The sequence below is a fragment of the Lissotriton vulgaris genome, chromosome 9, assembly GCF_964263255.1.
Source record: "Lissotriton vulgaris chromosome 9, aLisVul1.2, whole genome shotgun sequence".
In the NCBI taxonomy this organism is placed as follows: Eukaryota; Metazoa; Chordata; class Amphibia; order Caudata; family Salamandridae; genus Lissotriton; species Lissotriton vulgaris.
Genome location: NC_141697.1, coordinates 272,615,147 through 272,632,427, shown reverse-complemented (window position 1 = coordinate 272,632,427; position 17,281 = coordinate 272,615,147). Strand labels below are relative to the sequence as shown.

General features: G+C 45.5%; 1 protein-coding gene across 4 annotated transcripts in view; it reads right to left on the bottom strand.

Moving 5' to 3' along the window:
* TMEM63C (transmembrane protein 63C) overlaps positions 1-17,281 on the bottom strand; it is a 653,749-nt gene that overhangs the window by 49,326 nt on the left and 587,142 nt on the right. For all 4 annotated transcript variants that reach the window (XM_086937543.1, XM_086937545.1, XM_086937546.1 and 1 more), the window contains one exon: positions 11,027-11,132. In XM_086937543.1, coding sequence (XP_086793669.1) covers positions 11,027-11,132 — 106 coding nt within the window. The remainder of the gene's footprint in view (positions 1-11,026; positions 11,133-17,281) is intronic.

The following is a 17,281-nucleotide window of genomic DNA, read 5'->3' as shown; positions in this document are numbered from 1 at the left end:
TGGATACACATTTATATCAGTCCAATATCTAGTCAATCACATAACAAAATTTGTACATTGGCATCCCTTGACATAAGCTCCCCCCAATCCCTAACAGCATGATGTAGGATGATATTTTTATAGATATTCCTGTAACTTCTAATAAGAGCTTTTCCAAACATCCTATCACACAAGTAGAACACAAATAAAGTATTTGAAGGATATCAGTATTGTCTGCACCACCGAAAGCATTTCCAGTCGTTTTTACACCCCCTCCCCATTTTGCCATCTTCGCAGGGGTGAGGTACAGATTAAAAACATTTTTATAGTGCTGGGTTTTTCAATTGGCTGCCAAGAGAATCTACTCTGCAATATCTATCGATTTCTCTGAAGAGATAAATTGATCTCCCAGCCAACTTCCCCATTTAGAGTTATACTTTTCTAAGTCATCTAATCTTGCTGCTAACAATGTTTTATAAAAAGAGACAATATTTTCCTGACGTCTGACAGCTTCTACAATCTCATACGATGTCATAGTGATTGGGTGTTTACCTAAAAAATCCCTTATTTGTAGGAATTTGAAGAATTGTGTTTTAGGTAAATGATATTTATCCGTCAAACATGAGGACATGCAGACCCCACCAGCTTGATATAAATCACCAATTCGAATTATTCCTTTCGATCTCCAGTTAGCGGTCACATAATCCCAGAAGATAGAAGGTAATAATCCTACAGTGGCGGTGGGTGTGTAAACTGATATCCCTGGAATCTGTAAATTCTTTCGAATAGTATTCCAAACTTTAAAAACAGCTCCCAGAACCTTGAACAAGGTTCCTTTATAGTAGCTGCCGTCAATTCTCCTAAATAGACCTCTGAGCCCAATTTACCTCTGAGCCCAAAACCTTCTGATAAATTAATAGGCCCTCAGCCGGATTATTTACTTCCTCCCCGGTCATAAGATATGTATGTTTGATAGAATGCATGCATAATAATACAAGGTAAAGTCAGGAACCGACCATCAACCTCTCTCTTGAGGAAGAGTCATAAAAAAGGCAGCTCTATTTGGTTTCCCAGGAGTCCATATATATCTAACACACAGTGATTGTAAATATTGAAGTTGTCCGTGAGGTATTTCCAATGGGACAGCTCTAAAGAAATACAAAACCCTGGGCAGTATGTTCATTTTAAGAACATTAAATCTAACAACCAAGGAGAGGTGCAAGCTCTCCCATCCCACAAGTGATAGTTTAACTTTGCCTATAATATCTCCCCAATTAACCTCAACTAAATCTTTTCGGCAGGCCCGAATCTTAATACCCAAGTATGTGACTTCTGTGACTACTCTGGGATCATTAACCAACCTTTGATTCATGCATAAAATTTGGGTTTTAGATGTATTAAGCTTATAGCCTCAAACAGAGCCAAGCTCCTGTGCCAGTCGTTCAATTTCAGGTAACGCCGAGACCGGATGTACGTCACTACCACGCACACTTTTACAATGCGTACCATTACAACGCGGTTGTAACAACGCAAGTCGTTACAACGACTTGCGTTGGGGGGGGCGCAAATTTAAAAAATATAGTTTACTATTCCAACACCAGTCCCCGTGGATAGTAGGGAAGGTGTTGGGATAGTAAATTAAATTATTTACTATCCTTGAGCGCCACCCAGCGCAATTCGTTGTAACAACTTTTGTTGTTATAACAGCGTGGTAATGGTACTTCATTGTAACGCTCGCGTTGTAAACGTTGTATACCACCGAGACCAGACAAGCTGTTACAATCGCAATATCATCAGCGTACGCCAAAACACAGGAGCAATCCTGATGAACCATAAATGGTGTAATTTGGGTGCTCAGCTATAACATATTTATAAAAGTGTTGATATAGAGCACAAACAGAAGCAGAGAGCAGGGACACCCGTGTCGTGTACCTCTGGAAATCTAAATTGCCTCAGAAAAGCACCCAGTTGAATATATTTTAGCTGTGGGTGATCGATATAAAGCCCGAATAGCCTGAATAAATCCATGGCCAGACTCCATTCGCTGCAAGCCTCCCCAAAGGAAGTCCCACGCTTTTTCAGCATCGAGCAGGATCAATCCTAAATCCCTAGACTCTACATGTGCAATGTCAAATAAGGTCACTACTCTGCTAATGTGGTTCACAGTTCCCCTTCCAGGTATGAATCCGTGTTGTCTTGGAGAAAATAAGGGGGAAATAACCTTCGCCAGCCGATTGGCAAGAATCTAGGCGTAAACTTTGCCGTCGCAATTGACAAGTGAAATCGGATGATTTATCTTTCTTTTAAAAAATAATGATGTTAGCCTCATCCCAGGACGGCGGCGCCTCCCCTGTTCGTGCTGCTTGAAAAGCTGCAAGCATATCAGTTTTACGGTCTTGAAAAAAGGCTTATAAATTTCCAACGGGAGCTTGTCTGGGCCTGCAGCTTTTCCAATTGCCAAGCTGTTTATCGCCTGCTCTAACTCCTCAATAGTTATGTGGGCATCCAACCTGACAGCCTCCTCCAGATCCAACCGTTCCTACAGTGAGCATGGGAGATGTTGCCCCGTGTCTTGCCCTGTATAAAGTTCTGTATAAAAATCAAAACAAACCCATAGAATCTCATGTGGGTCATGTACTATGTTCCCCACAGCATTCTGCACTCCGGTAATTCTTTGTCCTGCCTCCTTCATATGTAACTTCTGAGCTAAGCATCGCCCTGTGGCCTCCCCATACTCGTAGCATTCTTTTTTTAGAAGTCTGAAATTTGAATGCAAATTCTTTACTCCATACCAGATTTATTCTAGTTAGACTGGGTTGCAGCTCTATAATATTACCAGCCCCCATCCCACCTGCCAAATTCTCTTCCGCAGCTTTAAATTCATTATATAGCTCCTGCATTGCCAGTCTGGCCTGTTTCTGTTTGTGCAGTCCAAAGTTCAGGATTTCTCCTCTAAAGCAGGCTTTAAATGTATCCCAGACAACCCCAGACATCATGGAGTGTCGATTGTTCGGAAAAAACTCTTTTATCCAGCCCTTCATATATCAATAAAGGCCTTATCCAAGAGATATTTCCTAAGAGATATTTCCTATCAAAAGTAAAGTCTCTTGGAGTTATACATGTACCAAGTGCCGAGATATCCATTATTACTGGTGCATGATCCGAAGTAATCCCCGGATATACTTGTATTTTAATTCCTGTAAACAATTGAGGGGATACAAAAAAATAATCAAGTGGTACTAGCTTCTTATGCGGGTAAGAATAAAACGTATACCTAGGGTCATGCGGACGTAGACAGCTCCAGACGTCCATCAGGCCATGATCAGTCAACAAATGGTGAAGAGCCCTAAAGACCCTAGGTTCCTGCCTTTATAATTCTGACCACAAGAAATCTATCTTATACTGGTTAATGTTGAAATCACCACACAGCACTAAAGGAGCAGGCCATAGTGCAAGTTCCCCATTTAGATATTCAAGAACAAGAGCCTCATCAAAGTAAGACCCATATACAGTACACAGGGTGAACTTCACTCCCCCCAGTGCACATCCCAATATAGCTCAGCGTCCCTGGATATTCACCAATATACGTCCTGTTGCTTGGATTGCTGGTCTAGCTAAAAACACCACCCCTCTAGTCATAGTTGATTGCTTTGAGGCGGCTAATAATGCATAGCCCATTTCTGACAACATTTTCAGTTTGCCCCATAATATGTGTTTCCTGCAAACACACTAAGTCAGGCTGCATCACACGAAGCTCTGCGGCCACTCTTTGCCTCTTATTATGATTGTTTAACAAACATACATTTAATGTACAAATTCGAAGTCCTAACTTAGCCATAAATTCCGCATGAATATCAACGATTGCTTAAATCTGAAATAACATTCTTAGAATTCTCAAATCTTCAATGATACTGTGGATTGTTTTCCTTTTTTTTATCCCCACCTCCCCCCCACACCCTCCCAAATCCCCCTCCCGGCTACGCCCCCCCGCCTCTCCCCCCCCACGATCCCAAACCACCCGCACCCCTTCAATGAGGCTTTAGGACTAATGGTCCCAGCGATGTCGAGCTCCCGCCCCCGGATGCACCTCCCACACCTATATGGAGCCCCATATGCAACAGATGAGCATTAACTACATCTTTCAAGAAAAAAGAGAGAAAAAAAAAAGAGTACCAGATCAAAAAAACAAAGTACTGAATCTTTTATCCGTATGACAAAGAAGATAATGTCTCATATAGGGTGTCACAACTTTTAACATAGAAAAAAACTGAAAGGAAGAAAGAAGGGCAACTACATCTCAAATCCGACCAACCAGGACTTTACAAGTAGGCGGGCCTTAAACCCATAGCAGCTTATATCTCATCAGACCATAACACATAGAAAAAATAGTATTGCTTAATACAAGGTAGGTATAGCCCAGATAAGTAGCTGTGATAGGAGAATATTAACTACTTTGCCTTCAAAGGGATTGTAAAAACTCTTTGGCTTGTACATCAGAGGTAAAAAAACGAGTGTGCTCTTTGTAAAAGATTTTTAGCTTGGCTGGATATAATATGAAGGCCCCTTTGGTCTGAAATGGTGCGATAAACTGGCGCAGTTGCCAGCGCTTTTCAACTGTTTGGTGACAATCTGGCATATCAAAAAACTCCAACCTTTTCCTAGTTCTTTTTCTATCAGGGCGAGCTAGATCGAATACAGCTTCACGGGCAAGGAAATTATTGAGAGGGATCAAAATAGCTCTCAGTCTAGTTTCTGTTTGACCAGATGTTAAACAAAGAAAAAAGGAAAGCGATGTGCCCTCTGGATCTCTCTCCGCCAATCCCATTGCCTAAGTTCAGGGAAGGCCTCAGTAAACAAGTCAATATTGAACTTGCGTGGATCTTGACCTTTCGCCCCTTTGAAAATTTGGAGGACTCCCAGGTAAGGTGGGCGGAATTTGCGTAGTCGCCCTACGCAAATCTCTGCGAAATGGTAATAAATCACAGAGCACACAAAAGTTCTGCAAACACGCGGAATTGCTTGTTCTGCCCGTTCGCGATGCTTTTTTCCTGTTCATGAACACTGTTTGCGTGCTCGGGGAGAAATATCTCGTGAATACGCATTTTGAAAGCACAAACAAGCAAAAAATTCTGCGAAGCCGCGGAATTTTTGGAAATTCTGCATTCTCCGTGAAACGCAAAATTACCTAAATTCCGCAAATTCTGTGAGAGGAACGGAATTTACCACCCAGGCCTACTCTCAGGTTGTTTCGACGAGATCGGTTCACTAAATCAGTCAGTTTCCACTGGGTATCATCTTTCATGCTTCGCAAAGTCTCAGTCAGAGCCTTCTGTGCCGCAAGTTAGTCTTCCAGGCATGAAATACGAGCTTCAGCTTCATTAATCCTTGTAGTAAACTCCGTACAGGTCTTGGCTACACGACGTACTGAGTTTTGTAATTTGCGACAGGAGCTTTGAGTCCTCTGGCTCTCCACGCGTGTCTCCTCCCTATGAGTCATGATAGTTTGATATATCAAAGCCAATGAAACCTCTTCTGGTGGTTCTGCCGCTTTTGCCTTAGGTGAGCCCATGTTGTGACCGTCCATGGTACCAATATCTAGATCAGTAGAAAAGGAGTAGTCCCACTGAAGAGCATTACAGCCATTATTGCCATCTGTCTGGTTGGCTCCTTCTCTTGCCTCAGGGTTCTTACGTATTGTCGGAGGGCTGTCATCCGACGAGTCCCCTCCAGAGTCTTCTGGCAGCGTGTTGACATAATAACTCCCTCCACCATCAAGCAGACCGGTCTACAACATTACATTTGCCTCTAAATCCTCATTAGAAGTGTCTGAGTGATCTGAAAGGGAGAAAAAGTTTTCCCCAGAATCCACCTCCTTCCTGGAGAATATAATACTTTGACATACCATCTCTTTACCAATACTTAAATCAGGTTTTTCAATGTTATCGGCATTTGGTGTGTGTAATACCTCCACATCGCCACTGGTTAATGCAATTCCAGAGATAGGGGAGTTGTTTGGCAAACTCTGTGGGGGGCTCGTACATAGAGATCCTCCACTTGTTTGTATACCATCCTGAATAGATAAAGGGCCAGAGTCAGTATCATTCAGCCCAGTGTGGGGAGAGGTAGATTCTCTCTCTACCTGATCCTGTCCCTCCAAAAGGTCAGACACCTTCCCATTTCTTATATCCAGAACAGGTGAGTTCACTTAGGAGGAAAGGCACTGATTTTTTTCTCCTTTCCCAATGAAAACAACAGGGGCATCGTGCACTTACCGGAGCTGTCTTTTGCAGTCTTATCGCGTATTAAAGCAGTATCCTCCTCGTTTGTTCTCCCATTTGTGTTTGTAACATTCTTGCCAGCAGCTGTGGCAGCTCCTGTAGCCACGGAGTCGCCTGGAATACATGTTATTCATCTTCCAGCCTTAGGGGGCATCATGCGCTGAACACCACTTTCCCCTCTCCGGCTTCCGTTAGCTGTATCTCTTGTGGTAAGCCACCACAGCTGGCTCCTCAGAATGATCCCGTAGCCACTGCGAAGCCTCCAGATCTTTGCAGCCAAAACAGCGGCTGCGGAGCCAAGCATACCAGGAGCACCTGTCTCAGCACTCGTCTGGCAGTGATGCTCAGTAAGTGCCTTCTTCCCTTTTTCAGGATATCACAGTTTCATAGAGGTGTGGGAATCCGGGAGCAGCCAGCTCACTCGTCCGAGCTAGCGGATGCCATCTTGCTTGGAGGCATTACCTCTCCTGGTGGCACCAGATTTTGGGCCCCTGGGCTCAGTGTGAGAAGTGTGGCTCACTGGTTCGAAGCGGCAGACCCTGAAGCAGAGGTCGGCCCGGGACCAGGGTTCAATTCCCGACGTGGCAGGGTCTTGGGTCAATGTCCGCGGACTCGATAATTCTCCCCTAGGTGCCTACGCTAACCATGGGTCCCACTCTGCAACTCTGGGCAATAGCTTGCTTAATCTCCACAACGGCCCTTGCAGCACCGGGGATGCCTGGCTTCACCTTGGGGGTGCCCTCTCACAGGGAAAGCCAGGACAGGTTCCCCAGCGGTATACAGTGCCAGGACGCCACGTAACGAGGTAACAGTGCGCTTTACAAGTATACATACATTACATTACAGTGTACAGGAGTCCCTCCTCCCAATTGAGCCTGTGGGAGCCACTGACATCTCCCTTTCCCTAGTCAGTAGCTTGCTGTCGCTGTCGCAGGCTCTCAAGAGTAGGCCAGACTTGCTGTCCAAGGCACAGCTGTTCCCCAGAGGATCCCCCTGGGCCAAGGAGCTCTACAGGGAAGGTCCAAGTTCCATGGGCTCAGTTCCCTCTGGGGCTGCCAAGTCCACTCCCAGAGGAGAGGGGTCCTGAGTTTGTTTCTGTGCAGGCACTCATTCCCTAGTCTTCTTACCCTTTCTCTTCGAAAGTTGGGCAATCCTTTCAGGCTCCAACACTCCTTGTTCATCCTGTGCTTGATGCCCAATATCCAACATAACATTTTTGATGTAATTTAGCCAGGGTATACAGAATATATTTTGCAGTTTTAAATAATCGTTTATAGTATCCTGCTTGAGGCCAGTATATGTTGATGACCATACCTTATGCCATAGTAATAGCGGCTGAATCTTGATTAGGTCAGATATGTATGGAATCCCTAGTTCTGAATGGCAAATATATGTGGTAGTACTATGAGGGGCTGCCAATAAATATCTAACAAAAGCATTCTCAATTAGTTGGAGGGGATGAGAATCAGCATAGCCACCAGATGCCAGCACAGTACATGGCAGTTGTAACACATTTGGCTTTATAAATTTGCATTAATTCAACTACCGGTCTTCTGCCCAATTTCCTGGCAAAATTAACTAGGGCAGCTGTTGCTTTTGGAGAATAACATTTTCCTGGTTAAGACAGCGTGTGATCAGCTCTCCCTTGAATCAAAATGGATGCCTAGATAGGAAAATCTGTTGGTAAACTCCACTTTGGTGGTGTTAATGAAAATGTCTCGACATTTAACACTTTTCGGTACGCATTTCATACTGTTTTTGATGTATTTACATGCAAACCCAAATTGAGCATGAATGCTGCAAAACTGCTCACTACTCATAGTCCTAGTTGGGAGCGAGACATTAAAACAGCATCATCTGCATGCATTAATGCTGGAATAGGAAGCTTATCGATCAATGGCAGATCCTGGCATTGATGAATTAAAACTTGGCTAAGGCTCTTCGTATACAATGTGAAAAGGAAGGGGGCGAAAACACAGCCTTGTCTCACTCCCTTCCTAATAGGGAATTTGGTGGTGCACTCTCCCATGATCCCATACCAGACCCTAGCATGAGCATCACAGTATAGCTGCCTGATTAGGTTTATGAGAGGAGTTTCCACTCCCATTTCCTACAGGACATTCCACAGTTTAACATGTCTGACACAATCGAACGTGGAGCTAATGTCCACGAAGGCCAAGACTAGCTTTCCATGCTTGGCACGCGTGTATTTACCCAACAATACATTTAAATGTAGTCCCTGTTTGATCGTGCCAAAGCCCTGACGGAAACCATATTGTATCTCGGAGATCGCGCCAGCATCTTCGGCCCATAACTGCAATCTATTAAGTAAGATGTGGCCGACCACTTTAAGGGACGAATCTAAAAGAGATAGGTCGAAAACAAATAGGGTTATTATGATCATGTTGAGAGCATGTTGTCAGAACTAAAGTCAATAACCGTCCCCAGAGAAATAGATTTTATTTATATACATCGACAGGGACTCCATCAGAGCCCAGTGCTTTACATCCTACAGAAGTATTAAGAGCGCAAATCACTTTGCCTAGTGTAAAGTGAACCTCTAGTGGGAAGGGATTGGGTAATTCTGGGCCTGGGCATGGTCTAGGCACAGCCAATGGTGCTTCCTGCTCATCGTCATTGTACAATTTGAGAAAATGATCTACCCATTGGTCCTCGCTTATAGTCGACCCTATTGATGGCAAATCTCTAGGGGCTAAAAAAAGAAGCATTAACTGCCTTCCAGAAGCGTGTGTTGTCTCGAAGGATGGAGGCTTCATGTGAGGCCCGCCAAGATTCAGCTCTCATAGCTTCCTTGTGTTCTTTCAGTGCGTATACATAGGCCCTTCCAGCTGTCGTAATTTCCACCTGATTTATATCCGATTTATGCAGGGCTTTTTTCAATTCTATATGGGCGTTTGTACATCCATAGTCGAACCAACGCTGCTTCTTGTGATGTTTTTTATTTTCCACAAATAAACTCCTCTTAACCTCGTTAGAAATTTGAACAAATGATTTAGGAACCTCTGCGTGGGGAGCAGACTCATCAAGACAGATTAGTATCCATTATTTTTATTTAGGGAAATATCCTGTACAAAATGGTCTGAAATGCCCTTTTCATTTAATACGTTGCTTGGAAATGTACAAGTGATACTCATGGGGAAATGATCGCTCATTGCGTTGGTATGTGTCACAAAATTATTCAGCCTACTTGAATATTGATTTGAAATCAGAATATAATCAATAGTTGAGCACACCCCTCTACCATTGTAGGTGCATTTAAATGTAACTATAGGTGAACAAAGTTCATTAGCAAATCCGCTATCAAATGAGAAATAATCGAATTTATAAGATCCCCTAGAGTTGAAAGTGGAGAAGTGTGGCTCACTGGTTAGAGGAGGCAGACCTGGAAGCAGAGGTCAGCCCGGGACCAGGGTTCAATTCCCGGCTCGGCCGGGTCTTGAGTCCTAAAATGTCCATGGACTCGACAATTCTCGCTTCGGTGCCTACTCGATTCACGGGTTCACACTCTGCGACTCTGGGCAATAGCTTGCTTAATCTCCACAACGGCCCCTCGCGGCGGGATGCCTGGCTTTCACCTTGTGGATACCTTGCCGGGGTTATCTCACAGGGGAATACCAGGACGGGTTCCCTAAGCAAGCGCTTAGAGACCGGTTGGTGATTTGCGCTATATAAATTCCTGTACATTTACAAAGTGTAAAACGTACAACATCGTCGTCGCCATCGTTATAGGCTAGACCACATATACCACTCTTGTAGTTTAAGCACAAGACAGTATTGAAGCCCCCTCCCCAAATAACACAAATCTTTAGTTGTGCCGTTCTGAATTTTAGACAGGTCATTTTGTAATTTGGTCAACGCCCTTGCTGCCTTGTCTTTGGGAATATTATTGTAAAAATTTAGCAGGGCAATGCAATCAACATAGAACAATACAATCTGGTGATAAGTGTCCGATATCGTAAGTTCAATCCTATTAACGTTTGCTCGATTGGACAAGCCTTCCTTATTCCTCCCGTATGCTGAAACAATCGCTGGGGAATGAAATGTCCTACAACCATTGATATGTAGGGTGTTCTCCAGCCAGGTTTCTTGGAAACATAGTATGGGGAAGTCATCTACGAAGTCAACCCATTGGGGATTGCCAACTTTAGATCGCAAACCCGCCATGTTCCAAAAATAATATTTTGCAGGTTGGTGTCCTACCATTGTGCCCCTCGTTCTGTGCTAATTTATTGCTATGCCTTACTATATTTGAATGTTGTTCTGCCAAGATCGATCTAGCCTGACCGCAGGCAGAAGAATTATACCCTATGGCGAGGGAATAGGACCTTTAACTATAATTGCTACTATATTTGAAATCGGGACGGATTGCACAGGGTTTGACTATGCATCTCGTCCCCACGCTTGGACAATAACATATTGTTGTTTAATCCTTTTCCAGAATAAATGATACCTTCAAAGAAGATGGGCCGTGTATGCAGAAGTACAGAATAAACGATGGGCTTTGACTAAGAACAGAGGATGGAAAGCACAGACTGCAGTGTATATGGGCACTATAAACAAAGTGCAATGCATTGGATCATGGTACAGTACATGGGGATTGAACATGAAGACTGTGTGTGTGTGTGTGTGTGTATGCATAAATGGGGTCACATAGTTCAGTCTGTTAGTGTCGCAGTGAATGTGCACCTGAAGTGCCTTGAATCTGGAGGTATTACAAATGACTAATTGGTATATGCATTAGGACTTACCAAATGGCACAATAATAGGGCAGGTGATGCTGTACGTTGTCACTACGGCAAAGATGCACGTGGTCCATGCATACTCCAAACCGAACTGGAACTCATATGCCTGGCTCTGGAGAAAGAAGAGTGAGAATCAATGAGTTATTCACCTTAACCATCCAAAACCATAGTGCCCCAGGGCTATATGTATCCACTTCTGCATTAACACAGAACTAAACTTTGTTTTCAAGCCGGACAGGCAACAAGGGGGCATCAGCATGTAAACAATACAACACATGCACCAGTTGCTTTTTAGGAATCCATTATCATCCATTACTCCTTCCTGTTTGTGCATACATCCTAGACACAAGTGTGTTAAGTAAAAAGTAGCTTCTGGCAGAGCAGGACTTGAAAACATTTGTATTTTAAAGTTACTCACCATTGTGCAAAAAAAATAAACATGACAAAAATAAAAATATTGCAGTGCTTGGATTTAACAATCCTAAAAAATGTTAAGACGATCCTTTTAGTCACCTTATCAAACCTCAAATGGACTGTTAGTCCATCCAGGAAGTCACCATGCTTTCTCTATGAGCAATCGCTTTCGATCCCCTTGATTGCTGTTGATCCATGCGGAGGCTCTATCTCACAGCCCCCAACAAAAAGAGATGGAGGTTGTGTGTTCCCCATGAGAACAATGTGAATAATCCTGAAATAACAATATTTTCTATAGATCAATCAATAACTTACCACTGAGAGGAGTGAAAACAGACCGGTGGGGTCACATGGATCTCCACTGAACCTATCCAGGAGTCCATATTAAGAATTGTTTGTGTTCTGGTTCAGGGAAGACTAGGCCTGGCAAATCGGGCTAAAATGTTCCTAATGGAACAGGGTAAAAACTATTTACATATGGCTGGGTCCACACTGAGGTGGCATGGTGGCAAAATACCGATGGACTGGGATGCCACCTGGAGTAATTACTAGTGGCCGAGAATAATTCAATCATTCCATCCATCACTTTTTTGTGTACTAGGATGCCCTGGTGGCACATTTACCATATGTTAAAGTACTTTGAGGTGCCACTTCATGCTGTGTGCAGTATAGTGGGGCTAGCTTGAGTTAAAGCTACCTTATGATCTTACGGCATGATTGTGTCATGGACTAATTCAGCCCCCCCCCCGTTTCCGGTCCCCCCCCCCCCCAAGCATGTTGGGATTTGTAACTCCACATGGTAATGGACATGCACCCCGACCCTGAGGGCCCCAAATGCACTGATTTCTGTATCCTTAATGCTGATTTGTGTTGTCATAGGCAAGCATGGATAATGAATGTATGCCATGAACTAGTCGTGCCTCAAGGACAGTGGACTTGTTGGACTGGGTGGGGAACCCACAGTGCTACCCTCATAGTTGTGACATGCTACTGCCTTTAACCAATCACAAAAGTAAGACTCTGTGCTTTTTGGACAGGTCCAGCATACGTGCCCAAACTAGTAAAAATGCTGAAAGTATGCTGTTCCTAACTAAGGAAGGAGAGACAACTTGGACCCTCATGAGGCTCAGCCGGGAGTAGGATAATTGTTCCTTTGCTCTGATTTTAATCTGTTTGTTTTACTTTTTAAAGTCACTTACCCTGCCCTCTGACGCTGTTCACCGTGTGCAGGCATCCCCTCAGCGGAGTTTAGCGCTGGAGAGGGTGAACCCTTGGAGCCTCGTGGGCCGCCATTCCCCGCGACGAGCAGAGGGACACGCCCCCTTTTAGGCCACGCCCTCTTGCCCTATAAACATGTGCTTGTACCGGAAGCGCAGCGGAAGAGCGCAGCGGGCGCGCCGAAGGCGCGCTTAAGGCAAGCTCGTCTGCGCTCGTCCGCGATCACGACGCGGCCGGGGCCGGTCCCTCTGCCCGATCCACCAGTGATATCACCATAACATACACTCGGACTGAGTTGATGTCCCTGAGACCTCCCCCATGTCTGATCTGCCCCTGGCCCACCCCTGACGCTCGGAGCCTTGCCTTTGTATGTAAAGTCTGTCACTTCTCCCTTCCTCCCCTCGATGAGACATACAGTACAGCTCGCGCTCTGATTTCCACCCCCACTCGTGGAGCCTGCCCTTCTTTCACCCTGAGCTGCGCTGATTAACTGAAGATCATTGAGTAAACATGCCATTGACATCTGGCAGTCCCTTCGGGACAACAATTGGGATCTGCTTTTTTTAACAGAAACTTGGCTGAATGACACCACGAATCCCACCATCACCCTCGCCCTTCCGGAGGGTTACAGCATTGTCTGTGCCAATAGACCCAATGGTAAACAGGGAGGTGGCGTTGCATTAATCCATAAATCCAAATGGACGGCTACCTTCCCTCTATATGACCCTCTCGATTATATAGAAGGCTTACCTTTCAGTGTCCAAATTTCTCCGTCTACTTCCAGCTCGGGAATACTTGTCTACCGCCCTACCCATTCCAATACCTCCCATCTGCCGGCCTTGGCAGACTATATTATCCAGCTTAGCACTCGCTATGCCAATTTCACTGCTCTAAGGGACTTCAATCTCCACACAAATGAGGAATCCTGCCCGCATAGCCAAAATTTTATCTCTACGCTGGGGGCATGCAATCTAGTGCAAAGAATAGCCTTACCTACGCACAAAGCGGGACATACACTAGATCTGATCTGTTCCAACCTACCAAGTATTCGGGCAGCCTCCCCCATCCCGGTCGTTTGGTCGGATCATTTCCTCATCCCTTTTGAGATAGATATTTTCTGTTCCACTAGACCCACTATCCCTCCTAAAGCTTCAGGCAGAAACTGGAGCCGTATCACTCCTGAAATGCTCCAGGAATACTTAAAAAAAATCCAAACCCATCCCGTCGTCTGATCCAGACTCTGGTATTGACCATCTAGAGGCCTGGATTAGTCAAGCCATAGAGGCTCTGGCTCCACTTAAACCTATTAAAACCTACAGGGCTACACCATCCGCACCCTGGTACTCTAACGAGCTTCGTCAGAAAAAGGCCGCGTGCAAATCTTTCGAACGCTTTTGGAGGCAGAACTATTCCCTGGATAGTACAACCATCTATAAGACAGCCCTCAAAGAATACCGCAGAATGATCGAGGAGCACAAAAGGGACTATCTGGCCTCTAGAATTAAACACGCTAATAACGGTGCCAGGGAGATCTTCAGCATAGTTAGGTCCTTCACGGACCCCAACGCGCTGACTCGGATTCAGCCTGCCTCCCAGTCTTTGTGCGATAAACTTTCACAATTCTTTGAGGAAAAAGTAGAGACCATCTATTCCTCCTTCCCTATTTCCACCAGCGAAGGCTCGAAAGAGGAATCCACTTCTCACATGCCCCAGTCCCCCAGCTGATTGAGTTTTTAGTCATCTCCGAAGCCGACTCCATGTCAGAACTACTCAAATGTAAGTCTGGCTCGCCCAATGACCCATGGCCAGCCAAACAATACAAGAAATTGGCTCCCCTGCTCAATCCCTACTTGAACCATATCTGGAACGAATCCCTAAGACTGGGCTGCTTCCCCGTCAAATGAAAACATGCCTCTCTGATTCCCATTTTGAAAAAACCCAATCTGGACCCTGACAACCCCAGTAACTACAGGCCTATTTCTCTTCTGCCTGCCCCAGCTAAGATCCTTGAAAAACTGGTACATTCCCAGCTGGCGAATTACATCGAATCCAATGGGCTCCTACATGACTCTCAGCACGGCTTTCGGTCGGGCCACAGCACGGAGTCAGCCCTTGTTGAAATGGCTGACTCGGTGAGATGGTCGCTGGACCGGGGGTCGAGGGCGGTGTTAGTGCTGCTGGATCTTTCAGCGGCATTTGACACCGTCTCTCATAAGATCCTGCTGAGAAGACTGGGAGACCTAGGCATTGGCGGAATGGTTCTTAAGTGGCTCTCTTCTTACCTATGTGACCGCACACAGCAGGTATATACCTCTCCTTACACCTCCTCAGCTAGACCACTCAAATGGGGAGTCCCCCAGGGCTCATCCCTGAGCCTGCTTTTGTTTAATGTTTATTTTACCCCCCTGGCTAAACTGATTGCGCGAACCGGGATTAAATCCACCTCCTATGTTGATGACATTCTGTTACTCTTTACCTTTGAGACTCCCTCTGCCTTCGATCCGCTGAAATCCTGTCTTAGAGACATCTCTAGTTGGATGGACTCTAATTCCCTCCGACTCAATGCAGGAAAGACGGAGATCCTGTTTTTTAACTCCCCATCCCCTTTGGACTCCAATCTGTGGTGGCCAGCTGACCTGAGCCAAGCCCCCACGCCCAAAGACTCGGTGAGAAACTTGGGAGTGCGCTGGGACAATCAGCTTAGTTTTAACGCTCAGGTCCAAACAGTAGCAGCATCTTGTTTTGCAAAGATCAAGACGATTAACCGGCTTATCAACTATCTGCCGGCAGACTGCCGTAAGACTGCGGTACATGCACTTATAACATCTCACCTTGATTACGCCAACGCACTATATCTTGGTATCACAGCAGGCCATTGCCACAAACTACAGACTGTCCAAAATGCTGCCGCCCGGCTGGTCGAGAGAATCCCAGTTAGACATCACATCTCTCCTCTCCTCCGAAAACTACATTGGCTACCAATAGCCAAGAGATGTGTATTCAAGGCCATGACGCTGGCCTTTCGTGCTTCTAAGGGCAATGGCTCGGCCCACTTGAAAAGCACTCTGAGGCCGTATGTCAAGGCCAGGACATTACGTTCTTACTCCCTACTTCTCCTGGAAACCCCAAGATTCAAACGCTCTCGTACCAGAGGGAAAACCTTCGAGGTGTGTGCCACTCAGTGCTGGAACAAGCTTCCGATTACTCTATGCGCAAGTCAAACTGAAGCGGCATTCCGAAGGTCACTAAAGACCCACCTTTTTTCCTCGTAAGGTTCTCCTCTTTTTCCTACCCTCACTGTCTCCAGTTTTACCAGCGCCGGGACGCCCCATTGGGGCAGCTGTGCGCTTTACAAAACACACAAAATAAATAAATAAATAAAAATAAAGGGAGGGAACCGGTTTTGTGTGGTCATGGAATGTAGGAGGACAGGGATTCCTCCTATTGGAATGTGGGGCCCTCACATATGCTTCATCACAGGGCTGCTCCTCGTCAGGTCGACGCTGCAATACCTGGTGGGCTCCCTATGAGGGGTTCTTTGGCGGAGATCTATTATTCCAGATTGCTGTATGGTGCTGTGGGGGTGAGGGGCCTAACCAGTGTAGATGAGTAAGTGGGGGTGTGTAACCTAAAGGAAGATTAAAACAGGTTTGGAAGTACCCGAGAGAAAAAACTTTAATCAATGGGTCTTCGAACCGGATTAAAAGAAACAAAGGCGCATGACTGAGGTAATGTCTCAGGTACAGCGCTCTATTGTATGGTCAACATGTTTCTCGCCTTGTAGTCAGTCAATCTAACAGCGATTCGTCAGGACGTTATAAAATCAAATCTATCTACACTAGGGTGTCTGCAGAAGTGGGCAGGTCAGCTGGCATGTTGCTGATTCAGCAAACTACACAGGGTATTTCCTTGTGTCATACCTGCCTGTTACTGATGAAGCAGAATAAGAGACCTGATTGGGGTTGGTCATGTTTTACCAGGTACAACACATAGAATAAACATTAGGTTGGTTCATCAAGGCATTATTTACCAGACAACCACCCAAGTGTGGAAAGATTTGATTTTATAAGGCCCCTCACCCCATGGCACCATACGGCAATTTGGAATAGAAGATCTCCGCCAAAGAGCCCCTAATAGAGAGCCCATCAGGTATTGCAGCTCCGACCGGACGAGGAGCAGCCCTATGATGAAGCATGACACCCAGCTGGGATTGTGTGAGGGCCCCGCATTCCAATAGGAGGAATCCCTATCCTCCTACATTCCATGACCACACAGAACCGGTTCCCTCACTTTTCGTCTCTGCTTCCATAGTTAGGAATAGCATACTTTCAGCATTTATGCTGCTGCCTTTACCAGGAGTTAAGTAGCACGAGAGCGGGGGATGGCAGCATATTGGGCAGTTATCAGTAGGAGTTAACAGGTCCTCTTTAATCTGTGTTACTGGCGTGAGGCCTACACGCTCACTCATTGAAAGTTCTGCTGCTGTGTTCTTAGCTTACCCGTTAGCCTACATTGGGTGTTGTGAGGTGCTGCACAGAGCAGGAGTGGTGTATCTGCGCTGGGTGTATGTGTGCCTGGGAAGGGTACACTACAAGGCTAATGCGAAACTGGGCAGTGCGTGTGAATGGT